The sequence below is a fragment of the Lipotes vexillifer genome, unplaced genomic scaffold (genome assembly GCF_000442215.2).
Source record: "Lipotes vexillifer unplaced genomic scaffold, Lipotes_vexillifer_v1.1 scaffold838, whole genome shotgun sequence".
NCBI lineage: Eukaryota > Metazoa > Chordata > Mammalia > Artiodactyla > Lipotidae > Lipotes > Lipotes vexillifer.
Window position 1 is genome coordinate 1429704 of NW_006769660.1, and position 14233 is coordinate 1443936.

Below are 14233 nucleotides of genomic sequence, written 5' to 3' on the forward strand. Positions count from 1 at the left end.
CTAGAAGAACTAAAGATGAAACAAGCAATGATGAACAATGCAATAAATGAAATTAAAAATACTCTAGATGGGATCAATAGCAGAATAACTGAGGCAGTAGAACGGACAAGTGACCTGGAAGATAAAATAGTGGAAATAACTACTGCAGAGCAGATTAAAGAAAAAACAATGAAAACAACTGAGGACAGTCTCAGAGACCTCTGGGACAACATTAAACGCACCAACATTCGAATTATAGGGGTTCCAGAAGAAGAGAAAAAGAAAGGGACTGAGAAAATATTTCAAGAGATTATAATTGAAAACTTCCCTAATACGGGAAAGGAAATAGTTAATCAAGTCCAGGAAGCACAGAGAGTCCCATACAGGATAAATCCAAGGAGAAATACACCAAGACACATATTAATCAAACTGTCAAAAATTAAATAATAAAGAAAAATATTAAAAGCAGCAAGGGAAAAACAACAAATAACACACAAGGGAATCCCCATAAGGTTAACAGCTGATCTTTCAGCAGAAACTCTGCAAACCGGAAGGGACTGGCTGGACATATTTAAAGTGATGAAGGAGAAAAACCTGCAACCAAGATTACTCTACCCAGCAAGGATCTCATTCAGATTTGATGGAGAAATTAAAACCTTTGTAGACAAGCAAAAGCTGAGAGAGTTCAGCACCACCAAACCAGCTTTACAACAAATGCTAAAGGAACTTCTCTAGGCAAGAAACACAAGAGAAGGAAAAGACCTACAATAACGAACCCAAAACAATTAAGAAAATGGGATTGGAACATACATGTCGATAATTACCTTAAATGTAAATGGACTAAATGCTTCCACCAAAAGACACAGATTGGCTGAATGGATACAAAAACAAGCTCCACATATATGCTGTCTACAAGAGACCCACTTCAGACCTAGAGACACATACAGACTGAAAGTAAGAGGATGGAAAAAGATATTCCATGCAAATGGAAACCAAAAGAAAGCTGGAGTAGCAATTCTCATATCAGACAAAATAGACTTTAAAATAAAGACTATTAGAAGAGACAAAGAAGGACAGTACATAATGATCAAGGGATTGATCCAAGAGGAAGATATAACAATTGTAAATATTTATGCACCCAACATAGGAGCACCTCAATACACAAGGCAAATACTAACAGCCATAAAAGGGGAAGTCGACAGTAACACATTCATAGTAGGGGACTTTAACACCCCACTTTCACCAATGGACAGATCATCCAAAATGAAAATATATAAGGAAACACAAGCTTTAAATGATACATTAAACAAGATGGACTTAATAGATATTTATAGGACATTCCATCCAAAAACAAAAGAATACACATTTTCCTCGAGTGCTCATGGAACATTATCCAGGAGAGATCATACCTTGGGTCACAAATCAAGCCTTGGTAAATTTAAGAAAACTGAAATTGTATCAAGTATCTTTTCCGACCACAACACTATGAGACTACACATCAATTACAGGAAAAGATCTGTAAAAAACACAAACACATGGAGGCTAAACAATACACTACTTAATAACGAAGTGATCACTGAAGAAATCAAAGAGGAAATCAAAAAATACCTAGAAACAAATTACAATGGAGACACGACGACCCAAAACCTATGGGATGCAGCTAAAGCAGTTCTAAGAGGGAAGTTTACAGCAATACAATCCTACCTTAACAAACAAGAAACATCTCAAATAAACAACCTGACCATACACCTAAAGCAATGAGAATGAAGAACCAAAAAACCCAAAGTTAGCAGAAGGAAAGAAATCATAAAGATCAGATCAGAAATAAATGAAAAAGAAATGAAGGAAACGATAGCAAAATCAATAAAACTAAAAGCTGGTTCTTTGAGAAGATAAACAAAATTGATAAACCATTAGCCAGACTCATCAAGAAAAAAAGGGAGAAGACTCAAATCAACAGAATTAGAAATGAAAAAGGGGAAGTAACAACTGACACTGCAGAAATACAAAAGATCATGAGAGATTACTACAAGCACCTGCAGAAAGTAGGCACAGAGGGAACTTTCCTCAACATAATAAAGGCCATATATGACAAACCCACAGCCAAAATCGTCCTCAATGGTGAAAAACTGAAAGCATTTCCACCAAGATCAGGAACAAGACAAGGTTGCCCACTCGCACCACTCTTACTCAACATAGTTTTGGAAGTCCTAGCCACAGTAATCAGAGAAGAAAAGGAAATAAAAGGAATCCAAATCAGAAAAGAAGTAAAGGTGTCACTGTTGGCAGATGACATGATACTATACATAGAGAATCCTAAAGATGCTACCAGAAAACTACTAGAGCTAATCAATGAATTTGGTAAAGTAGCAGGATACAAAATTAATGCACAGAAATCTCTGGCATTCCTATATACTAATGATGAAAAATCTGAAAGTGAAATCAAGAAAACACTCCCATTTACCATTGCAACAAAAAGAATAAAATATCTAGGAATAAACCTACCTAAGGAGACAAAAGACCTGTATGCAGAAAATTATAAGACACTGATGAAAGAAATTAAAGATGATACAAACAGATGGAGAGATATACCATGTTCTTGGATTGGAAGAATCAACATTGTGAAAATGACTCTACTACCCAAAGCAATCTATAGATTCAATGCAATCCCTATCAAACTACCACTGGCATTTTTCACAGAACTAGAACAAAAAATTTCACAATTTGTATGGAAACACAAAAGACCCCGAATAGCCAAAGCAATCTTGAGAACAAAAAATGGAGCTGGAGGAATCAGGCTGCCTGACTTCAGACTATACTACAAAGCTACAGTAATCAAGACAGTATGGTACTGGCACAAAAACAGAAAGATAGATCAATGGAACAGGATAGAAAGCCCAGAGATACACCCACGCACATATGGTCACCTTATCTTTGATAAAGGAGGCAGGAATGTACAGTAGAGAGAGAACAGCCTCTTCAATAAGTGGTGCTGGGAAAACTGGACAGGTACATGTAAAAGTATGAGATTAGATCACTCCCTAACACCATACACAAAAATAAGCTCAAAATGGATTAGACACCTAAATGTAAGGCCAGAAACTATCAAACTCTTAGAGGAAAACACAGGCAGAACACTCTATGACATAAATCACAGCAAGATCCTTTTTGACCCACCTCCTAGAGAAATGGAAATAAAAACAAAAATAAACAAATGGGACCTAATGAAACTTCAAAGCTTTTGCACAGCAAAGGAAACCATAAACAAGACCAAAAGACAACCCTCAGAATGGGAGAAAATATTTGCAAACGAAGCAACTGACAATGGATTAATCTCCAAAATTTACAAGCAGCTCATGCAGCTCAATAACAATAAAACCAACAACCCAATCCAAAAATGGGCAGAAGACCTAAACAGACATTTCTCCAAGGAAGATACACAGATTGCCAACAAACACATGAAAGAATGCTCAACATCATTAATCATTAGAGAAATGCAAATCAAAACTACAATGAGATATCATCTCACATCGGTCAGAATGGCCATCATCAAAATATCTAGAAACAATAAATGCTGGAGAGGGTGTGGAGAAAAGGGAACCCTCTTGCACTGTTGGTGGGAATGTGAATTGGTACAGCCACTATGGAGAACAGTACGGAGGTTCCTTAAAATACTACAAATAGAACTACCATATGACCCAGCAATCCCACTACTGTGCATATACCCTGAGAAAAACATAATTCAAAAAGAATCATGCACCAAAATGTTCACTGCAGCTCTATTTACAATAGGCAGGAGATGGAAACAACCTAAGTGTCCATCAACGGATGAACGGATAAAGAAGATGTGGCACATATATACAATGGAATATTAGCCATAAAAAGAAACGAAATTGAGCTATTTGTAATGAGGTGGATAGACCTAGAGTCTGTCATACAGAGTAAGTCAGAAAGAGAAAGACAAATACCGTATGCTAACACATATATATGGAATTTAAGAAAAAAAAAGTGTCATGAAGAACCTAGGGGTAAGACAGGAATAAAGACACAGACCTACTAGAGATTGGACTTGAGGATATGGGGAGGAGGAAGGGTAAGCTGTGACAAAGCGAGAGAGAGGCATGGACGTATATACACTACCAAACGTGTGGGAAGCAGCCGCATAGCACAGGGATATCAGCTAGGTGGTTTGTGACCACCTAGAGGGGTGGGATAGGGAGGGTGGGAGGGAGGGAGATGCAAGAGGGAAGAGACATGGGAACATATGTATATGTATAACTGATTCACTTTGTTATAAAGCAGAAACTAACACACCATTGTAGAGCAATTATACTCCAATAAAGATGTAAAAAACAGAAAAAGAATTCAGTATCTGTAAAAATATTTTTACATGATGCTTATTAAAACTGTATCATAGGGATTTAGAGGCTTCTTCTGATCTTCCTGTTGGTTATTAGCCTTAAAACAAATGCATTAAATCCCTATAAACTAAATAAGTTTACTCATTTTTGAAAAAGCAGAAAGCTTTTCAAAAGCTACCAAATCTTTATCATCAGTTTGTATGCACTGTTGACTATTCTCACTTTTTTTCATAAAAATATTGTTTGATCTAGGTATAGTACATTTTTTAGCGTATGTATTTTTTCTAGTTCTTAACACTAGATTTGCTATAAATATCAGATGGTCTTTCAAAGATTTTGTGAACTTAACATTAAAAACGTATCACAGATGATCTACACCTCACGTTGTCAATCTGAATGAAAATGACACCATTATCAGCATCATCACTAACATATTTCTTACATTAGCTGCCAATACTATCAATTAGATATTTCACTGGAAATGAGCATGTCACAAGCATGTCATTTGCCACTATTTTCTCTGGCTAGTAATAAATTCAAAGTGTTCTTTGACAAAGGACATCAATCAGGAGAGCAAAGAAACCTGAGTTCAAATGTAGATGGAGGCAATTATTAAAACTATAGCATAGAGACAAACTGCTTACCATTCTTAAGCCTCAATAACTCCCTTATCAAGCTGCCGAGAGGATTAAATGAAATAATGCATATAAAGCATTTAACACAGAGCATGGCACACACTAAGTAAAAGATTTTAGCAGCAGTTGATGATGATGATGATGATGATTTCCTAAAAAAGATTTCAAGAACCCTCCCTAGCAGTATGCCCCAGACACACTTGACTCATCTGCTACACTTTACCGGAGATTCTTGCTTTCATTCCTTTTTACTGTTCTATGTCCTATGTTCATAGCCTCCATAGTGAGGCTTTGGTAACATTACCTCTAAGAACTTCATTAGGTAGCACTCAGAACACCTACAATGGACACTATGCCCTCCATGAGCCTCTTTCACACATGTTGTAGCTTCTGATTGCTCTTGCTTGATATAAATTTGCGGGAAGCTGCCTTTACTCCACACTAAGCATAGGAGAGAAAAATGGCCAGTGTCTCTGGGGAATAATTAACAAAAGACAGTTTGTTTCATCTTCATGATAAAATACAGCATCCCTATTAAAAGGCAAATTCATCATTCCCAAAAGTTAAATAGAATGACACTTTAAAAGTAATTCCAGCTGATTAAATTTAGGGTTCTGAAAAAAATTTTAATTCATGAATATACTCTGAATCTTTCATTTGATTTTAAAATGTATAAATGTTCATTTAACTTTGAGCCCTTGCCTCTCAGTGTTCTATTCTGAGCTAGTCAAACAAGTGGTAGCAGGCATGCTGGGCTCAATAATACTGCCTCTCATATTTAAATACTCTTTTTCACTTGGATTGCAAATTAAAGACAGTCTCCTGAACACTGACACATTTTCAATGATTGATTTTGCAAAACGTGTTGATTTTTCCTACACTGTTTTGCCTCTGTGTATGTCAACTTTGGCCTTCTTTTCTTGCTCCTTTGCAGTGCTGCTGTCTCTTTGAAGCCATTGTCTGCCTGATATGAAAAATGTACATTAAACCTCACGACTAATTACATACATAGAAAATTCCTGATCTCAAATATAAAACACCCATGCCCAGAAACTATAACAAAAGCTTCTGACTATGTACAAAACTCTTAATCAAACCTTTCATTCACTCGGATTAAAAGAAATTCCAATAATTTATTTTCTGTTAAAGTTGTCTTTATATCCTTTGAAAAGTGGATTTCTTATGCATGTTACATGCCTATAAGTCAATCCATTTAACATTAAACCCCACCTATTTCCTCCACAAAAGTTTATACTTGCTGTTAGGTCTACTTCAATTGAGTGCTACTCAGTAGAATTGTTTCATTCTAAACACAAAACTATTTAGTCTTAATATAATGTCCTTTTCTTTTTTTTTAACTCTCTCTGCACTAGGCCATTAGCAAAGTAGACTTTCCCCAATAAATCCTATAATCTATGGATTAAGTACATGGCTTCTTGTATTTAAAAAACATCTTTGGAAAGAGAATGAACAGAAACTTCTTTCCCCTCGAATTCCCCAAAATATACAAAACAATGTCTCTAAATCTAAAAGGACAGTGCCTGACACACATGCTGCATGTTAATAGTATATAGAGGACAAAATTTCATCTCAGATAACCTAATTGTTGGGAAAATTATTTTTCCTGAACAGACTAGTTTTAGAGTTAATTTAACCAATCATTTTTTTTTAAGCTGTTGTATGCAAGGCCTTGTCTAAGCACTCTGAGAGAATACCTGCAAGGAGCTTAGAATCTAGTGTTGATAGACGGTAAACAGTATACAAATGGCAATCATATGAAACAAGATAAGCACCGAGAAAGGGAGAAAGGGCACACTACAGGAAGGAACAAAGAGAAGAGAGTGAGAAAAGTTGTGGCTACTCCCCTGCTTGGCTCGTTAGCATGTTAGAATTTTCATAAGGCCTACCAGCCATCATTCGTTTCCACCAGCGATCCTAGCAACAGACTCCCCTAGCTCCCGGTCTACTGAATCTAGGTACCCTACTGGATTATGCTGTTGCTTGCCTTTTTGTAAGAACAACTCTCTTCTGTCTCTAGTTGTTGTTCATCTCATGCAGTTACCAAGTGCAGTAAATGCATCACATGCCACCACATGACTATTTTGGGAAACCCTGCAATGACTACCAGTGTACCAACTGGCTAGCGCAAGCCTGGGTATGAAATTTTAGTTGCTTGAAAATGATGTTTCAGAATGAAAAGATGAAAGGAAGAGAAGGGAAGTAGCCACACTCCTCTTCAGAAATGGCCACGATACCTAAGTAGAGCAAGTCGGAGTAAGGTCTGCACACGAGCCAAAGCTTAGAATTTCATTGCCTTTGTTGGCTCACGTCACTTCTTTAATTAATGTCACTTTCTCTGGTTTAATATCAGAGCAAGTGACAAGAGTGCTTCTGGATGAATTGTGTTTTCTGAGGACTGTATGGCATACTCTCCCGCAGTCTGACAGAGGGACGTGCCAGTTTTACTTGGCAGTTACAATGCACCAGCTTTAGTTTTAGTAGTTTAATTTGTGGCAGTTATATGTTTTGAATACGTTGAAGTATTCACAATGGTCTCATGGAATCTGCTCCATAGATAAAGTTTACACAGTGGAAAAGAAAAAGCAATGGCTATCAAGGTGATTATGAAAAAGCTTCTCTTGGCCACAGCTGGTCTTACAGGCATTCTTGTAAATTTAAGAGCATTTAGGGGATATGATTAAAGTGATCACAAGGAATGATGCCCTTTTTTTTTTTTTTTTTGCCCAGTTCTGTAGCTGGTGTGAGACGATCATAAGGAATATGATATTTAGAACTCAATTTTATGCAAAATCCATTATTCAAGAAGTGAAGTTTATATACATGATAGACATGCAATGAAATAAATGTTAGAATAGGAAGCTTTGTTACTTATGCATTAAGTTGGTTCTAACATTTTGGTAAACTAACTTTTTATTGATATAAAATTCAGAAGAATTTCTGCATTGAGGAGAAGGGACTAAACTTTTTCCCTTGGTTTGTTAAAGATCTGTCTGTTTCAGGCTGAAGTAATCTGAAAGTTTTTTATTTAGTTTTTCCTTCATCTCCTTTATACACTTTTGTGAAGCCTCATCAGCTCAGGGTGAGGGCTGCCACCAAAGAGTTCCAAACTTTACCTGCCCTTTCTAAATTTAGGGTTCTTTACTGCAGCAGGCTGAAGATCTGGCTTTGAATGCACCTGGCTCTGCTGGAGAACAGAAATATTCATCTCCACTGAATGCATGCTGCTTAAGTGCTGGAGGCCCTTGCGGGAGACTAACTCTCATTGGACACTTCATTACAATACTTTCTCTTCCCTACATGAAGTAGTAATTCTCATTCACCAAAGACAGAATTTTGCCTGACACACAGCCACAGGAGCTCCTGTTTGACTTTCGAAATTAATCAACCTCGAAGCTGGAGTAGAAATGGCATGTCCTTTAACCTTAAGCACAAAAAGCTCTCAACAGACTGCAGTTTTTATATCCCTGGATGGGAGTTTGGGCCCCTGATACTTAAACTTGATGCACATACTGGGTTTCTGGCATGCTTTTGCCCATACCCATCTGCTAGGCTGGCACTGTGCCCATTCAGAAGGTGTGATGCCAGTTTCAATAGGGCATAGGTGCCAATCAAAGATGGGTTTGGAGGGGCAGCATGCAGAACTCAGCAAAAGTCAGCTCTTCTGCCAGAAGATCCTCCTGTTATCATATAATGCCAATGAAGGGCCACATGCTTCGTTGCCTGAGATCACATTGCATCTGTAGATGTTTCTGGCCTTCAATGGATGTCTTTCTACGGAACCTTTTTCCTCAAGTATTACTTGATTGGAGATGTTAAAGAAAAGTCTACCTGACTAAATGAAGTCCACCTCTTTAAAAGAAACAATGGAAATCTTCAACAATTTTCTTGAAATAATTGCTGAGTTTTGTGTCTTTCCTCCTAAAATACCCTTTCACATAGAATACTGCATAGCGTATTCAGTTCACATAATGGAGTTATAAGGGACAAACTTTCTGAAGGACAACTGCAAAACTATGTAAGCAGTATAAGATCCATAAACACTTTGAATCATTGTTAAATGTGGATGGTGGACAAATTTTCATCATCCAAACAGCTGATTTCTAGTGAATTCTTCCATTTAGAGCTTTAGTGTTTCTTAATTTTCTTTTCATTTATTTTATAAACATAGATATTCCTGTTTCTTAAGAGAAGGATCATACTTCCTACTCTTCTTCCATATCTAAAGAAAAAAAAAAAAAAACCCTAAAACACTTCAGAAGCAAAAGCCTATACTTATTTCATAAGGAAGCCAGAAGCTCCCGAAAGCTGGGAGTTTTTTTATTGTGTGGCAACAGAGGTGAACTCATTTCATGAAGAAGACATTTCCCTATAGCAAACAGGTTTCAAACTTAAAATCCTTGACCACTGTAAAGTTATAAGATAGTAACAGGTGCAGTGAAAGAGACATAACATATAAATCATTGAAGAACGGAGCAGTCTGTAAATCTTCCCTTAAGGCAAAAGAGTTTGAGAGCAGAAATGTTGAAAATGAAGACCCACAATATAAAATATGTTAAAAGAAGATCAGACACTTACAAAAATGAAAGAGATAAGAAAAGGCTAAGTAAGCCTTAGAAGAACACTCTCTTTTTATACAAAGAATCCAAACTTTTGCAGATACTTAGATTTCTTAACTGATAAGTAAATGAACACTCTATTAAAACTCAAAATTAATAGCTGATGGACAGCACATACAAAATTAAAATACAACTTCTAGGGACTTTAAATATTCTTGTGAAAGGTACATCAAGTTTATTAAACTCACAAAATCCCAAGTGATCTCTTCCTCTGTTGAGATATCACCTATTACCTCTTACACCTTCATCTGAGAACTAATTTATCTTATATACTATAGTTTCTAGTACAAGTTACCCTCATTTCATATTTATTTCCTTCTTCTTTTCACCCACACAGTATCATCTGCAAAATTTCCTAGTAACAACTGTGGTTCCTAGTAAGCACTGTATCAGATAGGATTAACGGCTTATCTCAAAGCCTTCTCTATAAAACACTGCCAAAATAACACTTAACACAGCAATATATAATGAAGCAATATATGTTTCAGTAACTCTACTTTGTTGCTAGCATTATCATTAGGCTCTTCTGAACACTACTCTACATACCTTAAAAATCAATCCATTCCAGCTTACTAGAAAGTACAATAAGTAAAAACCATACATGTATAAATAATCTTTTCTATTTCTTCACAAATAGAAGTCTGTTTCTTCATCAATAAAATACGTGAGTTAAACTTTGATAATTTCTAAAACTCATAGTCATCCTATCTTCTTCCCCCTGCCCTACCACCCCGCCCCAAAAAAAGATTTCTGTTTCTAAAGAGTAAAATTGAGCTGATCTGAGAGGATTACCCAAAAAATGCATGGCAGTCACTTGAAGTCTAAACATTTATCCATGAATAAATGACTGATCTTAATGCTTCAAGAGAGCTAATTTTAGTTAGAATAACATATTATTTAGAAAAGATAATGCTATTGATTTATTGTCAATAAAGCATATATAGATTTTTTTAGATGACATCATGAGAGTTAATTTGTCTCAGTTTTTCTTGTGACTAAGAGTACATCTCTAAGGTTACAGGCTGGAGTTAAGGGTAACATCTATAATTATGGAAGAGAATAAAGCAACTGGCTTGTGTGGATTAAGCAGCCCAATCTATCTCCATCTCTCAGGCAAATAACCATTGAACATCTAGTCTGTGCTTGATATTCCAAAGATGCTAAATTGTCATGGTTATGCTCAAATTCAAAAAACTAAAACTTACACAGATAAATCATTTCCATTTGTACTAATATAAGAAGACTTCATGAGTACCTGAAGAATTTGGCTGAATTTTATTACCTGTAATTCTGTTTTTCTAGATTTTTTTTTTTTTATGGTACACGGGCCTCTCACTGTTGTGGCCTCTCCCGTTGCGGAGCACAGGCTCCGGACGCGCAGGCTCAGCGGCCATGGCTCACGGGCCTAGCCGCTCCGCAGCATGTGGGATCTTCCCGGACCAGGGCATGAACCCGTGTCCCCTGCATCGGCAGGCGGACTCTCAACCACTGCGCCACCAGGGAAGCCCTGTTTTTCTAGATTTTTGACTAATTTCTGAAACACAGTATCTTTCATATCTGAAACATAAGGTAACAGCTTAAATGAGAACTTTTCACTATGTCATCATGGCTACTACTGTAAATTTTAGTGGGAAAAATAGATAGAGGTTGGTAAGTAAAATGTCATTCCACTGACATTCTCTTATGTTCTTAGTTTTACCACATTTAGTAGCTAAATCCATCACAGTCCATGGCAGGACAAATGGAAAAACCCTCCAGTAGACGTCTTTATCACCATCCTAATCTCCTGCGGCACCAGACACTGAATTTAGAGTTCAACTATCACTGAGAATGGGAAATTCTAAATAAATAAATAAATTAGATTGAACTGCTTGTCGAGTTCCAAGTTCTTTAAAAACCTTATCTTATTTAATCATCACTATTATTATTACCCCTAACATACAGAATAGAAACAAAGACTCATGGATAGGTGAAAGTCACTGAAGTTTGCAAAAGGCTTGGTCAGGTCAGAATTCAACCCAAATTTGCCTAACACCAAAGCCCATGCTTTTATTTGTGCAATTCTCCCTTAGTTTGCTTGGTTCTATGTTATACCTAGCACTAAAGTAGAATTTAAACCCTTAGTTCTCGCTCCTGAAATTTTTGAAATTTTTTTCACTTATTTGATCCCAAAATAACAGCAATTTTTTCCACCCCCTAAACCAGTTTCCATTCTCCCTTTTCCCCTCCTCTCTTTTCATATACAAAGAAAGAACTCTGTCTTGTATTCAGACTTTTCTTTTCCCTCTTATTACTATTTCTATTAATGCTACAGGCACATTATTTCTCCAAGTCAAGAGTAAATATAAAATATTTCTGCCCCTTCCCCTTTTCTTCTTGCTGACTACTGAAAGGCCTTGGATATTGATCCCAAAGCTCAAGGACAGTTGTACACACACAATGAGTTAGACACAGCGGTTAGCTTCTTCTCAGCCTCTGGTAACAAATGCTGATGAAGTGTCTGCTGAAAGAGTGTATCTGGCAAATATGATGCTTACAAAGAATGTAGCTGGACACAAAGGAAACCTGAATTTACCTACTTCTTCATTTATATACAGGAAGTGATGAGAACCATGGTAAAATGAAAAAACATGATCTAATTTCATATGGATTTGCTTAGCTTTGAAAATAAGTAAAAGCTAATTTTAATGAAGCTGTTGCTGATGGCAACTCACTGAAGAGCTGATTTTATGATTTATGAATGCCACTTTTGATAGAAAATAACAACACTTGGAACACACAGCTTTATTATATATTCTGAAGTATGGAGAGTTTTCCTCAAAACAGCTAAACACTTCTTTAAAGTCCTTCCCCCAACGTGTGCACTTGCTTATATTTCCAGGATCCAGGTTCTGAAATTCAGATAGTAGGGGGTATTTCATAACATATGAAACCTTGAAAATTGTTGCAAAATAAATCTTACTGAGAAAAAAATAAGTAAAAAAAATATGTGCAGTACTTGGACTGAAAGAAGCAAAGATTTTTCTGTATTTAAATAGGGACAAATAAATCACATGCCTAAGCAAATTCCTTTTTCACAACAGGAACCACACAAGTAGTGAGTATGTATACACATATATGTACAATTACATATATGTATATGTGTACAGACATATAATTTACCTTTAAACATGCACTTAAATTTAAATACATATGACACATATAATATGTACATCTAAAAAAGAGAAAACAAATAAGACCATCACAATCAATGCTTTTCTGTAGTTCTTTGAAATTACTCAAATAATTCAAACATTTGAAAACTGAAAGTATAACTGATAAGCTGTGCAATCCAAGGCTATAGCTCAGCCACATCAGAAATAATTTATTCAACTCCATTTCTCTGACCTTGAGTCAAGACAATGTACTAGAGATCCTGACTCTCTGCCATATGAGAGAATTCACTAATTCAGAGTCTCAACCAACACGTATTCTACAAAGAATTCTGTTCTCTGTAGATCCCAAGTACTCTCAGGGTCTTTATTCTGCACCATCTAATGGGGTAGCCACTACCTATACGTAGCTACTGAGCCCCTGAAATATGACTAGACACATCCTGGATTTTAAAGACTTTAAAAAAGTGAAATATTTCCTTTTTTTAATATAGCTAACATGTTGGAGTTATAATACTTTAGATATATTGTATTTAATAATACATATTATTTAATTAAATTTCACTTGTTTCTTTTTACTTTTTTTTTAATGTGGCTCCTAGAAAATTTTACTTTACATACATGGCTTGTATTACATTTCTGTTGAACAGTGCTATCTATGTCACTCAATCTAGTACTTAGAATCATAGCATTTTTCAAGCAAGTTCAAATCCTTTAAATGGGGAAGCTGTTCTTTATTTAACCCATACAATAATTTTGTGTTGGTCTTATCTTTCCAACTAGATTAGACACTCAGGTGATTAATAAGTTACTTATTGACTGAATTTCATCCATTTGTTCAAAACTACAATCTTAATTTTATCAGAAGAGAAGCTTTATCCTTCATGATCCATGAAACATGTTTGTGTGAGAAGGGTGGCAGAATATGCCACCCTAAAATATGCCTCTTTGGCATAAGGATTATTTTGAACTAAAGGCATTTGAAAAATAGCAAATGTAGGGAGAGGCTTCCTCTGAACTCCCTTTATTTGCCTAAAGACAGAGCCTCCAAAAAAAAAAAAACTCCATTGTTTTAAATTCCCTCCAGGAGCGCTTCATTAACCAGGAAAGACTGACTCATCACAGAAGAGATGAGAAGTTGACACCACTCCCAAACTTTGTTATAAACTATCATAGCCCCCATCTACTCTTCTAAGGGCTATTAATCTTTCCTAAAAATCATTTACTGTTACTTTAGTGGCCTGTATCCCGTCTCCCCTTCCCTTATTAAGACGGTATGTAAGCTCTCAAATCTCACCGTGTTTTAGGGTACTTATTCACTTTTTTTTCCTGATATTACTGTGCATGTAACATTAAAAAACTTAATAAATTTGTATACCTTTTCTCCTGTTAATCTGCCTGTTGTCAGTTTATTTCATAAACGCAGGTATCAAGCTTAAGAAGGTAGAGGGAAAGTCCTTCCTTCCCTA

At 36.1% G+C, this 14233-nt stretch overlaps 1 protein-coding gene across 3 annotated transcripts in view; it reads right to left on the reverse strand.

The window, feature by feature from the left end:
* VRK2 (VRK serine/threonine kinase 2) overlaps positions 1–14233 on the reverse strand; it is a 94821-nt gene that overhangs the window by 78672 nt on the left and 1916 nt on the right. The window contains exon 2 of one of the 3 annotated variants that reach the window (XM_007445723.1): positions 5314–5448. The exons of the other annotated variants lie outside the window; for them this stretch is intronic. Coding sequence (XP_007445785.1) covers positions 5314–5338 — 25 coding nt within the window. The 5' untranslated portion in view covers positions 5339–5448. The remainder of the gene's footprint in view (positions 1–5313; positions 5449–14233) is intronic. 3 annotated transcript variants of the gene reach the window in all.